This window comes from Fukomys damarensis, unplaced genomic scaffold (genome assembly GCF_012274545.1).
Source record: "Fukomys damarensis isolate Sample0158 unplaced genomic scaffold, DMR_v1.0_HiC HiC_scaffold_27, whole genome shotgun sequence".
Taxonomy (NCBI): domain Eukaryota; kingdom Metazoa; phylum Chordata; class Mammalia; order Rodentia; family Bathyergidae; genus Fukomys; species Fukomys damarensis.
Genome location: NW_022900939.1, coordinates 4,480,720 through 4,494,665, shown reverse-complemented (window position 1 = coordinate 4,494,665; position 13,946 = coordinate 4,480,720). Strand labels below are relative to the sequence as shown.

The window sequence follows — 13,946 nt, the reverse complement described above, 5'->3', positions numbered from 1 at the left end:
TTTTAAAATATTATGATCTGAGATGTTGAAATATGTCAGATGTATTATCATATTTTAATTTATTTTTAGATTTTCAAAATTTTGACTTGATTTTGTATAACCAAAGCACCTGTTTGTCCACTGAATTTATTACAAAATTTATGTTAGATTCACTGCTGATTTTGTCCTCCTAGTAATTTTACTTTTTTAAAATGAAAACAAAATCAAGTGACACAAAACAGGAAAGCACATTCCAAAGGTATAGATTGCAGTTGAAGCAGGTGACACTGGCCAATCGGAGTGCAGGTTCCCTCCGTTCCTGTGGGGTCTCAGAATGTGCATTTACCACTGTGAACAGATAGTTCACTCCCTGAAGAATGAGGCACCACAGAATATGATGCACATGGAGGTGTTAGTTAATAAAAGGCTGACCTAACATATATCATTTTAGATTATACTGCTTTCTTACAATATTACAATGAGACTGAATACACAGTATTATAAGAATTTTATAGAGTTATAAGTACACATCTAAATGAGCATCATGGGCACAAAAATAATTTGGGAAAATGATTATTATGTAAACAAAATGTTAACGAGTTATGCATTTCTTCATTTTCATCAATGAATTTTTTGTTTTTTATTTTTTTTCTAATGAATATGCCTTACTTCTAGCATCATGTCATACTCTAAATATAAAATGTTTTCTGGTAAAAACTGTAATGTTCCATTCTTTATAGTCTGTCATTAAGAAAATATGTCTCTGGAAATGTGCTGTCCCTCAGTCTCATCCAAGAACTTCCTGAATGTAAACCTTATTCCTTGCAAATTAGTGTAGTTGTGTGTCAATTTGAGAAGTAAAAATGAAATTCAGCCACAGTTTAGAGAATCTCAAAAGAACATGAAGTGATTTTGGCTTTCACCGTGTGTCTCCTGATGGAATAGGCAAAGTCTTTTGTGTACTTGGTCCTTGAACTTGAGTCCTTGGAATCAGGCCAAGTAATGGTTCCTAGGAAACTGCGCCCTGAGGATGACCACAGGATCCAGGGTTCTGAGCGCCCATTAAATGAGGCGCCCTGAGAGCACCAGGTGGGAGGGAAGGTGCACACTCTTCGCTGGATGTTCACTGTTTCTTCCTCTATTCTTTCCAGACACAACTTCCTGGTGAAGACTCCATGTGGCCAGGCCCTGAAAAAAAACTTTTCTACTGTGATAAAATTTATCTCATTAAAAATGAATTCACGGAATCATAACAATAAGTTATATCAAGAAATTCAAATATGTCAGAGAAATTTTCAGCTTCTTATATGGTTTTCATTTTTTATTTTTCAGACTAACTTGAGGTTGAACACTTTCTACCCAGTTAATCCTAAAAGAAGGTTTATTTTTCAGCAAGTTTGTGTTACAGTAAGTATCATTCTTCACATTGGGGTGGATTAGATCCTACAAAAAATTTGGTATTTCATCAAAAAACTTGCACTCAAATATCATTTAGCCCTTACTATGAGTAATGGTAAGCTCTGTGAAGCAAGAATATAGAGTTGTTGGTTTAAAAATCTTCAGTCAATGTGCATATTTTGAAAATGTAATATTTTGAAGAGATGTCATTTTGAAAAGTCAGTGTAATTCAGACCTTGGTTTCCTGATGCCTGGATCTGCACATGATTTTCAAAACCATCTGATAATTTTCTGACAACATCAATTCTCAGTCTGATCTGAGGACAGTAATTTAATATTTCAGCTCTGAGTGCAAAAATTTTGGAGAAGCAGTCTATCATCAAAAAATCCCATTGATTAAAAATTGAATTTGTCCCAACACCAAGACTATCTTAGGGCTAAGTATTAACTTAAACTATTTAACAATTAATGACAAAGGAAAATCATATCTCCTAGGGTGATTTAATTTACCTCAGAATCAAAATCCACAAAAATATAACCATCACTTATTTCAAAAGAATATAAAAATTTATAGCAAGAAAAAGAAACATCATGGAATGTCTCAGATCCTCACACTAGTTATCAGTATTATATCTTTTAGAAAAGATACAATAAAATTGGGATTTTATCATAAGAATATGCATATTCATACATCTAAAGCTTATCTAAGTAATAGTAGTGTATTCTAAGCAGGAAGAGATAGACAATAGAGTTGGAATAAGCACTGAAAAATGTACCCTGGAAACTTAGGGTTTTTATGCTATGTTAGGGAAAAGTAGCTTCCTAAGGCCAAAGGCATAAACAGGCTGCCTCAGGAATGTGGAGTAGCAACCTATGTTTAAAAATATCTTAATGCTCAAAATGTTATTTTACCCTCTAAGATTTGATAGACATATTCAGCACTTCTAGTTCCTATGCAGTGTATAATCTTAGAGGACCTCACCTAAGTTTCCAAGCATCTGACATTGATTTGTAATTAATGACCCAGAGCTTTGAGAACCAAATGAGAATAAAAAGTAAACTGAACTTATTTTCCATATACTTTATTCCATATCCTGCTCAAGTTTGCAAAAAAAAGAAAAAGTTATGAAGAGGAATAGTGAATTTTTAGCATTCTCTCAGGAGGAAAATATCTTAGAAGAATTCCAGTGGTAAGAAATAACTGCCCTGATTTCACAAGTTCTCTACAGTGCCCTTCCTGTAATCTTATAATCCGTGGATAACAGCGACCGTGACAAAAAACTTATGTGTGGATTAAATGTGTTATGAAGAAAACATGATGTATCATATTAGAGCTGATCTGTAGGACATAAGATTTTATTATGTTAGAAGCAAATTTTAATTCATATCATTTCCTTCTCTATCTGACATTTGAATTTTTTTGTTCATATTCAGCAAGTATTTGTCAATCCCCAGTAAGTGCAAAATAATTAAGATTAGTTCTGGGCCACTCATACAAATGATACCTGTTTTCAGTCACTCAAAGTAAGTATTTACTTTGATTTCTAAATAGTTTAAAACGTTGCACCATGGGTAGAAGGAACTCCACCAGTGTGGCCGACTTCATCCTCATGGAGATGACAGATTCTACAGAGACACAGCTGGTCCTGTCCGTGCTCTTCCTCCTGATTTACCTGATCACCGTGCTGGGGAATGCGGGGATGATATTGATCATCCGCCTGGATCCCCAGCTCCACACCCCCATGTACTTTTTCCTCACTCACCTGTCATTTCTCGACCTCAGCTACTCAAATGTCGTCACCCCTAAAACCTTACAGAACTTACTGACTTCCACCAGGAGCATCTCCTTCCTGGGCTGCTTCACCCAGTTGTTCTTTTTTATCCTTTTGGCCAGCACTGAATGCTTTATTCTCTCCTCCATGGCTTATGATCGCTACGTAGCTATCTGCAACCCTCTGCGCTATGAAGTCATTATGTCCACAAGACTGTGCTATGCCCTGCTCTCTGGTTCCTATGCTATTGGCTTTGTAGATTCCACTGCAAATGTGCTTTCTATAAGCAGATTGAACTTCTGCAAGTCTAATGTCATCCAGCACTTCTTCTGTGACACATCCCCAATTTTAGTTCTGTCCTGCAGTGACACATTTGAGGTAGAACTCGTTATATTCATTTGTGCTGGCTTCACTGTAGTAATGTCCCTGTTCACCATATCTGGATCCTATGTGTCCATCCTCTCCACTATCATGAAAATAAACTCTACTGCTGGAAAGAAAAAAGCCTTCTCCACCTGTGCCTCCCATCTGCTGGGTGTCACCATCTTCTACAGCACTATCATCTTTACTTACCTAAAACCGAAGACGTCCTACTCATTGGGAAGGGATCAGGTGGCTTCTGTGTTTTACACAATTGTGATCCCCATGCTGAACCCTCTCATCTACAGTCTCAGAAACAAAGAGGTGAAAAGTGCTGCTGTTAGAATCACGCAGAAGCGAGAGGGCTGCAGGCAATTAATATCACAGTGGTGCTAAACATTTACACTTGTTTATACAGTTCTTTTTTTAAAAAAATAGGAAATAATTTAGTCTGTTTTTGAATCAAAAATTGTGTAATTTTTAATATTTTTCTTCTGCTGCTCTTTTTCCTTATAAAATATGATAGTGGCAATTTCCAGGCACAGATGTTTAGACATTGATATTTCACCTTGTAGGCATGTAGCACGTTAATCTGTGAGTAAATATAGATGTCTTCAAGGGCAACTAATGTGCAAATCAAGAAGATAAGTTTTTGGGGCTGGAGATTAGCTCAGTGCTGCTGGCACCTGCCTCACAAGTGCAAGGACAGGACTTCAATCCCAGTACCAAAAACAAAAAGAAAGAAAAAGAAGATATGTTTGTCATATTGAAAATGACATCCTTATTCATGCATCCTCTGATTTTAGAAAATTGTGTACTAGTCATTCTGCTTGTAGTAGTGACTAACGACAGCAGTGCTTTGAGAAATGGCTTTAAAATCAAGATTCAGACGTTTAGATTCTAGCACCTCTCTAAAGTGTAGCCCACATTAATTCACTGCAATTGTTAACAGTCACTGTCTTCACATGTGCAAGATATTTGATAATTCCATGGCCATCTGGTCAAATGGTGGTTGTCAAACATTGAGGGCAGTAACAGTGAACACTGTCTATCATCAGATCCCTTGCATTACTATGATATTTCATATATAATACATTTTTAAATAACATATCTTCATGCTTTATGAATTTTTTTGTTAATTTAATATATAAACATAACACCTGAAAAGGAAAAAAACAGAAGTCAGGAGATCCCAAATTTGGATTCAGAATAAAGCTAAGTATTGAATTTGAATGATGTTATAGGAAAGTAATATGTCCTAATATTGAAGACAATTTGGAAAATGACATTTACTAGAGAAAAGAAAAATGTTGTATAACTATTGACGGTCCTATGTATGTTCTTCTAGATCAGTGGTTTTGAAGATATGTCTATATATTTAATATAATTTTTCTTTAATTTCTTGTATATTTGGTGTTTACTTTCAAGTTATATATCCAATCATCTGCTTAATTGTATCATGTAAGATTAACGTTTTCACTATAGGAACAATTTTCAGATAGTTTATTCTTTTTTTTTTTTTGTTACCGGGGATTGAACTTGGGTCCTTGTGCTTGCAAGGCAGGCGGCAGAACCACTGAGCTAAATCCCCCGCCCATTCAGACTGTTATTCCAAGTGCTTTCATACATTCATAAGATGAGTTTTTTTCTTAAATTTATTGCCATGTATTTGTATGAATTAGAAACATTATACTATTGATTTTTGTTTGAAAATTTGTCCATTGAATCTCTGACTTGGAAAGCAATTTTAAATTTGAAAAAATACCTAAATGTTAATATTTAATATTAATTTTTATATTAGCATTTTATTTTATTTATTACAAAAGGTATGAAACATTTATATCATGCTATTAAATATGCAGAATGTAATCTCTTGGCCCTAAGAAACATTTAAACTATTTGCATTTACCCAATCATTTACATCTTCTATCACTACATAGCTCATAGAATGGAAGTTGTTTCTCTGAAATAATGTGAGATCTCATGCCCTCGTTCACGGTGCCAGGTCAGTGTCCCACAGAACATAAATATAATTGTGTAAAGAGCACAGTGCAGCAGAGCAAACTATGGACACCTGGTTTTGCTTCCCAGTGATTAATGGCTAGACTGCAGCACTGCTATCATACTTTACTAAAACAGATGTCCTTGAAGCGTGTGCATTGTTCAATGTTTTGTACAGTTTCTAATGGAAGACACTGTGCTAGGCATTGGGGGCTAAAGCTTCAAAGACACAAGAATAAACTTAGATGCAGAAAATGAACTTGGTAAAGTAAAGAATAACATCAGATGCTGGATGATGACGGCAGGGAAATCATATAAGGAAACAGTTTTCCTAGTGTGATGAAACATTAAGGAACAGACTCGCTCAACACAAAACAGTGTCCATGGCTATCACTTGAATTTATGGTGTTTCATCCTCACCGTCGCTCAGATTACTTTTGGGTTGGCTGTTTTTGAGAGCTTGTTTGGAGGTTCTAGCAGGGGAGCGCAGCTACTTTGTGTGCCTGACCGAGGAAACCGTCCTCCTGTGTTTGGGGCCATCGGCTTAGACCGAGAGCTCAGCTTCGGGAGGGACACACATGGAGCGGTGAGGCAGGAAGGGGACACCCGCCTAGCCAGCCAGATCATCCCAATCAACCCTGGAGATCCATGGAGCGATCGATGTCGCAGCCAGTTCTCCCTCACATCCAAGGGTTGACTGTTTTGGGCAGGTAACTCGGTGCTCAGGCTCTCCTGTCTTTGGCTCTGTTACCTTCTTCCACATCATCAGAGGGAGGTCAGCCAATATTCAGTGTGAAGCACAGGTGAGGATTTGTTTCACAAGGGAAAAACCACTGTGCAGATTGTATTGATATCAATGCTTTTCATGATATACCTCAATGAATAGATAGTATTACTCATATTACTTATGTCTTCTAATGCACCTTTAAAGAACATTACTTTTTAATCATCAAATTCATTAGCAGAATATTTGTATAATATATTTTACTTTCCATTTTAATTTTTGTGAGGACTTGGAGATATCTTTATTTTATTCTTGATATTATATTTATTATTCTCCAAATAGCAATGTTCTTTGTTTTGAAACCGATATTATAATAATATCTATCAAAAATACACACACACACATATATCTTTTATTTTTTGATACTAGGAATTGAATCCATGTCATGAATAAGAGGCAAGCACTGTACCATTAAAGCTACATATCCAGCACTTATTAAACAAGGAGCAATAACAGACCGCTTGAATAATATGGATCCATTTTCCCTAATTCTTTTTATTTTTCTCATAAATATTATTTTTATAAGTGGCTTGAATTCCTAATGCAATAGTGTAATTTTCCTGAAGTCTTTTAGTTTTGAAGTAATTAAACTAAAAATGTACAATGCCACATTTCATTTTGCTGTTTCACATTTGTCACTTCTGTCTCTGCATAGCCTCAAGCGTCCTTCAGCTTTGCCCTTCCCGGGATCTTTTGAACTGCTGAGCCAGTGGCTTCATAGATTTCTTATTGTTAAAAAAGCATTAACATGTATACCCTCGCATGTTTCCTGTCCCATTACTGCCTCATGTCAGATTGCTTGGTAGTGCTCTGTAATTACTTTATACTTTACTCATTCTATTTTCTTAACATTCATTTTGTTTAAATAAGTGCTGTTGTTTCATTCTCAATTTTATGATTATTTCTTAATCTGCAGTGACTCCACGGATGACCCTGTTGTAGGATTCCATGTACCTGATTCTGTATGCCAGTGGGTGGGTGGTTGCGTGTGTGTGGATGTGTATTTCTGTGTGATGCCAATTACTTTGCATGACTTCCATCTTCCAAGTGCAAATTCCTACAAAATGCATGCATGTTGTCTACCCTCTCAGCTAAAATGCTTACTCAGATTACTTTTGATGCCTTTAGGCAAACACTACCAGGAATATGTGTATTTGAACAAGTTGATCATATTAGTTATTCTCACACGTTTGATAGTGAGGAACAGAGGAGACTTGGAGAGTTAATATAACTTGTTCCAGTTACAGGTTCACTGGCTGTCATCTCTGCTCTTGTGCGGCTTTAACTGTGGTTTACTTTAACTGTGGTTAGCTGAGACTCCTCCGTGCTCGCAGTGCTTTCATCTTGCTTCCACACTTTGCAAGAAGTGAGCAATTTCACGGGTTCCATGCACCCTGGGAAGGGACTTGTCTGTGGAGTTTAGGTTATGTGAATGAATGTGAATTCAGACCCGGGAAAGGCTCACAGGAAATTATGATTTTGTAGATTAACTGGATTTGAAAACAAGGGTAGAGGAAGTTTTACTGAATATTTTTACAATTTATGGGCAAATGGGACTTCTCTTAGCCACCGTTATTACTTCGGGAATCATTTCTGTGTATAAGACCTCATTTGCCAGGGCACTATGCACTTCTGAATCTTGAAAGTGTAGTGGGTCCTTAACTCAGTCCTTTTCTGACTAATCCAGTCTACTCTGTCCTCCTGCTGCTGCATTGTTTCTTTTATTGGTTCTTTTATGTTTCCTCCACCCTTTCTGTCTCTATCTCCTTTTGTCTGTGTTCCTTCCTTCATTACTTGTTTCAATATTTTTGGAACTGTATCCTTTTAACGCAAGCAAACAGTATGTAATGTCATAATCACTGCAATGGCTTTTCATATCCAGTGGAAGTCATTTCTATAAAGTATTTTGTATACATTAATATTCTATCTTATTTCTGTCACTGCTAATGAAGATCTCCAATACTAAAGTAAGAAATCAGGCAATTCCTTTATTTCTTTATGCAAAATAAACTTAAGAACACTGAGCTCTGTTGCATGGCAATTGAACTTTTGATTTGGACATCATTCTATAAAGATATGTGGCATTGAGCCAAGTAGTTAAAATTTTGTATATGTTTTTTTCATTTGGGAAATAATGAAATAATAGTACAATTTCATGGAAATATAAGCACAGAAAGAACAGGCATTAATAAAATCGTTCAGTTGATAATAAGCTGCATAGATAGGCACATTATTACTGTTGCAAGGGAGGAAACTTTCCCAATTGTCTTAGGATTTCTGACTAGTTGTGAAAATATTTTTTTTCAGCTTTAATTGAGTTTATTGGTACATTTTAGGGATACAGTACAGTTACATTCATTGTTGGGATCTTGTACCTCTACATGACAAGTCTTGATCCTCATTTTTTCTCCTTGTCCCTGCCCTCCCTTCACCCCCTCCTCCCCTCCCCATCTACAAACACTTTATTTTCACCTTTTCATTATCTCACATTGTTTTCTTTTCCCTTATTACCCTTCCCCTACCCGTCCCACCTTCCCTACGCCTTTAGCTCCTTTCTTCCCATTTATAAATGTCAGTTGTGAAAATATTAAGACAAAGACAATATAACTATGGTGAGCATGAAAATTTACTCCATAAAATTCTATGTGACAATAGGCTAGGAAATCAAAGGTTAAGGCCAGGTGTGGTGGTGCACACCTGTAATCCCTGCACTCAGGAGGCTGAGGCAGGAGGATCGCTGTAAGTTCAAGACCAGTCTGGGCTACATAGTGAGTTCCAGGTCATAAAAAAAAAAAAAAAAAGAAAGTTTGGGGAAGGCCCCCCCGACAAAGCCCTAAAACCCCTCCTTTTTTTTTTTTTTTTTGGTCCAGTACCAGAGGTGGAACCCAGGACTTGGCACTTACGGGACAGATGCGGCACCACTGTGATGCATCCCCAGCCTTGCACTCGCCTTTCTAGTCTCTCCCTGACCCCCGTCCCATCATAAGAGAACAAAAACACCTTTTATATCATTTCATATTCTCTCTCTCCCCACCTCTTTCTCCCCCCCGTCTCTCTCCCCATCTGCACCCCCCGTATCTTTCTCTCCGCCTGCCTGTCTGTCTGTCTGTCTGACACAGGGTCTCACTACATAGTTTCCTTTAGGCCACAGATGATGGGGACAGCATCTGACAACAAGTCCTGCTGTGTCGTCCAGGATGACCTTCGACCTCAGTGATCCACCTTCCTCAGTTTCCCATTTGCCGTGATGACAGAAATGCTCCACTATGCCCTGCCTTCCTTTCTGTTCTTTGCTCTTCATAATATGTACATGCGTTTCGAATGTAAGAGGAGTCATCCATTCCAAAATATTTGGGCAAGCCAACAAATACTCATTTCTCTGAGAAGACTGTGAAGTCACAGTCACTAGGTAGGTACATGAGAGAGCCAGCAATCAGCTCAAATGCAGATATGTGGACAGCGAAGTCCTTCACAGGCACAGGATAAATGGTTACTCGGTGGGGAGGAGAACTTGCCCTTGCTCATGGTGATAAGGGAGCAACCTCCGCAATCAAAAGGGTCACATTTGCTGGCAGAGATAGAGACTGAGGAGAAGGAGGCCGAGTTGAGCCTTGCGGGTAGGGAGGTGGTGCTGCTTCCCGGTGTTGATTTCCCTGTGCAGTGAGACAGCCCCTCTCCCTCTGCCTAAGCAGAACGAGCAGGAGAAAGATTTCCGCAACGCTCCTGCTGAGAGGTACCTGGAGTCGCGTTCGATTTCAGTAGACACCACCACCACGTTTTCTGGCCTTCAAGATGCAACAGCCACTTCTCTCCAAACTAGTGGTGAGATGTTCTTAACTGTTAGGTTGGATCCCGAAAAAGGGCAGCTGGGACACAAAAGAGTGAAATCGAGGAACTGTGGAAGATAGCCCCTTCCTGGCTTGCTGGAGTGGGGAATTCTCCATGGAGTGAGACGGAGAGCAGGAGCAACTGGAGGAGAGCACATCCGGCCCAGGGAAGGGAAACAGCAGAACACAAAAGGCCAGGATATAGAAAACGAGGCGCTCTGAACACTGCTGCAGGCCAGAGCTCAGGCTCAGGAGGATTCGTGGGAGGTGGGACTCTCAGGCTGGGAACTGGACTTTAGAGAGGTGGGGAAGGCAGGGCATGTGCAGCACCTTATTTCAGCAAAGACCCCAAAGCCCCAGGCTCTCTGCTCTGCTGGGAGCTTTTCATAGTAACCAAGGGCAGTGCCTAGACACTGGGCATCCAAGCATCTGGGAGCCAGGCCTGGGAACTGAGGCACTGAGGACAAGGTTAGGACCTGAGAAAAATTATACAGACCCCACATTTTCCCCTCACCCTGGCTCCCAAGAGCAGAGGTGATGAGGGCAGCTGTGGTCCTGGCTCTGAAGGGCAAACCTGGCAGAGGACGGAGGTCACCACAGAGGGTGAAGCTCAGCTCCAGACTGCAGGAAATGGCCTCTCCCACCTGGACAGAGGCTGAGAAGGAGACACAGGGAAAGACAACGTGATTTCCTTTTTTGCTGCTCTTATTAGGCCTCGTGCCACAGTGGAATTCTACAGGATACACTGGTCTCCAGTCCAGATGCCCCCACAGGGAGGGGGACTCACCCTGCGCGCGAGTTTGTAAGCATTATGTTACTGTGTGTGCACCGAGGGGGTCTTACCTTGCTTTGTTAGGTTCTGTCCTGGCAGGGTGGTTGCACAGGCTTTCTAACATTCTAGCACACATGCGTCCGCTAGTTCTTTAAATGGATCCACTCTCCCTTCCTTCCCCCTTTTCATTCGGACTCCCTTCCTGTCTCTTCTTTGTTCCTCCTCCTCCCCCACCTCTTGAACATAAGCTCCCTCTCCCCTTTCTTCTTATTTGTAAACGTTCTCATTAAGGCCTTTCCCCTTAGCCTTACCACCTCCTGCCTCCCTCCTCCTTTCTGATCCAAAATTAGGATGAAAGTTGGGGAGTTTGTCAAATAAATTATAAATTACACGTCGGCGAATGACTTGTTCTCAGATATTGTTATTACTGATGATTATTCTGTCTTCACAAAGCAGCGCTAAGAATTCAACCTCACAGAAAAGTTCTGCAACAAGACTCTAACCTTGAACCTGAATTAAAACTTCATAAAATACTTCAGCTCTACTATTATATCTTTCTTCTTATTCTCCTCAAGATAACATCTTCCATGACTATATATAACGAAGCAGGTATCTTTCCACTAATCTTTGCCAATTTTATGGTAGTATCTGGCTGGTTATATGTGTTTTTTCTTATTTACCTTTTATAAAATAAAAAAATTCAAGTACATTGAAATGATAAAATCTATTCCATGAGCGTAGCCTGTAGATGAAGCCCACCAGACACACAAACCAGAATGCAGTTTCTGCCCCTTTCCTGTGGGGCCCGAGGATGCCTATTTATCCTCTCAGTCCTGTTAGTGAAGACTGGAGTCCTGTCCGGTGCATGGGACCTGAGGGGCTCCTTAGTAATGGGATAACATAACCGGTCTTGGCAGAATGAATGGAGCCATATAGTAAAATGCCCAGTGCACGCCAATATAATAATTATGTAAACTTTAAAGTATACATGCAAAGTAAAATTTTCTCTCAAAAGAGAAAAAAGAGGAGAAAATTACTGTTATATAAACAAAATGAGTTGCTTTTGAATTATAATATTTACTACTTTTGCCTAATGAATAAGTGTTACGTCTATGACCAAGACAATCATTTAAGTACCAAACATTTGGAGGCATAAAATTTATGTGCCCCATCCTTTATAGAGTCAATTGTAAAGAAAGTATGACTCAGAAATTTGTTCGCTAACTCTCTAGTCAAAAGCATCCTGAGTAATCACTCAAATGTAAACATTACTCCTGGCATGTTTATGTAATTATGTGCTAATTTAAACAGTAAATATTGAAGTTCAGCAGAAAGTTGGCGCAGCACATGAGAGCATGCAGTGTTCATGTTCTAAATGTGGAACTTGTAAGGGAAAAGACAAAATTCTGTATTCACTAAATTTTTGAACTTTTCTCCTTGGAGTCGGGCCAGGGAATCTTCCCTGGAAATTGCTCCCCGAGGATGAGCAGAGGCTGCAGTGTCCTGAATGCACCGTATATGAGGCTGACTGGGAGGAGAGGCACACACTGCTCTGTCTCCGTTCACAGCTCCTCCTCAGAATCTTTTCAGAGGAATCTCTGTGGTGACCTTTCCATTTGATCAAGACTTGGACAAAATTTCTAGGGTGATACAGTTCTCCTCACAATAAAAACATGAATGTAGAAAACTGTAAAGATACATTGCTCTTAGAAAAACAAATAGGTTACCATAATTTTCACCTTACTGTATGCCTTCATATTTTATTTCTGAGAATATTTTGCGCTTGACAAATTTCTATGCAGACAGCATTGGAAGACAGTGTGGTCAGCAACCTGGGGGAACAGTAAGTATCATTCTGCAAACTGGAGGGAATTGTACTAGGCAAAATAAAAGAGGTTTTATAAACAAAATATGTACACACCTCATTTGGACCTCACCATAAGTAATGTTCAGAATTGAGGCAAAAGGAATATAGAGTTTGTGAATTCAATGTATACAAGCAATGTACATACTCTGAAAATATGTTTAGATGAAAATTGATCTTGAATGGGCAAGTTAAAAACCACATTGTTATCAGAGACGAAGGTCCATACTGCTTCTGGCTTCTTCAACAAAGGTGAGGAAAAGTTCTTTTGGTGGAAAGTAAAGTGCATATTTACTCTACAGGAGCCCCTTCTCCCTACAATTCTATGTTTCCCTGTGTTAATTTCTGCCAGTGCTTTTATGTCCAGGTGACTCCAGTTCCCTGCCTCCCTTTTCCAAATTAAAGCGACCATGATCTCCTGGGTTACTGTATAAATATTTTTTTCTAGGCAGTCACAGTATTTCTGAGACTGAGCATTAACTCAGTGCACTTATTTGAGGTGGAAGAGGAAGAGTATTTCTGCTCTCAGCCAAAGCTGGAGAATCAGCCTATTTCTAAAATCCAAAAGTTTTAAGCATAATTTTTTTTCTCTCAGGTTCTCTATGTTCTGGAATTTAATATTAATGTGAATCACCCAACTCCCCAAAATAAACTATTTTAACTAGCATAATAAGTCATTTTGAACAAAAGAACAATGAATAATGCACTAATAATGATATTTAGCATGGTTAATAATATATCTTCATTCAGAATTGGTAAAATAAGTTCTGATTAGGAACTCAGTATCATAAGTCTGGTCTCTGAGGTCAAAATATCTAGGTAGAAACATTGTGAATATGTAACTGCACTTTTTTACATAATATTCTCGGCTCCCTTTTCCTAAATTTAAGGAAGTGGATGAGTGTCCCTATGGTATAACTTTGTCCTAAGAAATGAATATCTTAAAAATGGAAATCGTTTATGGTAGTATCAGTTTCATACTAAAAACAGGATGTGACCATTTAGTGTATCAGGAAACAAATGTCATTTTATACTATATCTACACATGGCAATTGTATTTTTTTCACCCTTGTTCACAGTGGTTTTCATCAATCTGTAGGAATGCTATGAAAAATACTGAGCTATTCACCCTCAGAGAAAGGGTAATTATTAAAATTTATTATGCAATAGATAAATGCAGCAGGACACC

General features: G+C 38.7%; 1 protein-coding gene across 1 annotated transcript; it reads left to right on the top strand.

The window, feature by feature from the left end:
• Positions 1 to 2,945: 2,945 nt before the first annotated feature.
• Positions 2,946 to 3,905, top strand: LOC104851270 (olfactory receptor 8H1). The gene has a single exon (XM_010608442.1). It carries the CDS (start codon positions 2,946 to 2,948, stop codon positions 3,903 to 3,905), a length of 960 nt encoding a protein of 319 aa, XP_010606744.1.
• The last annotated feature ends 10,041 nt before the right edge of the window (positions 3,906 to 13,946 follow it).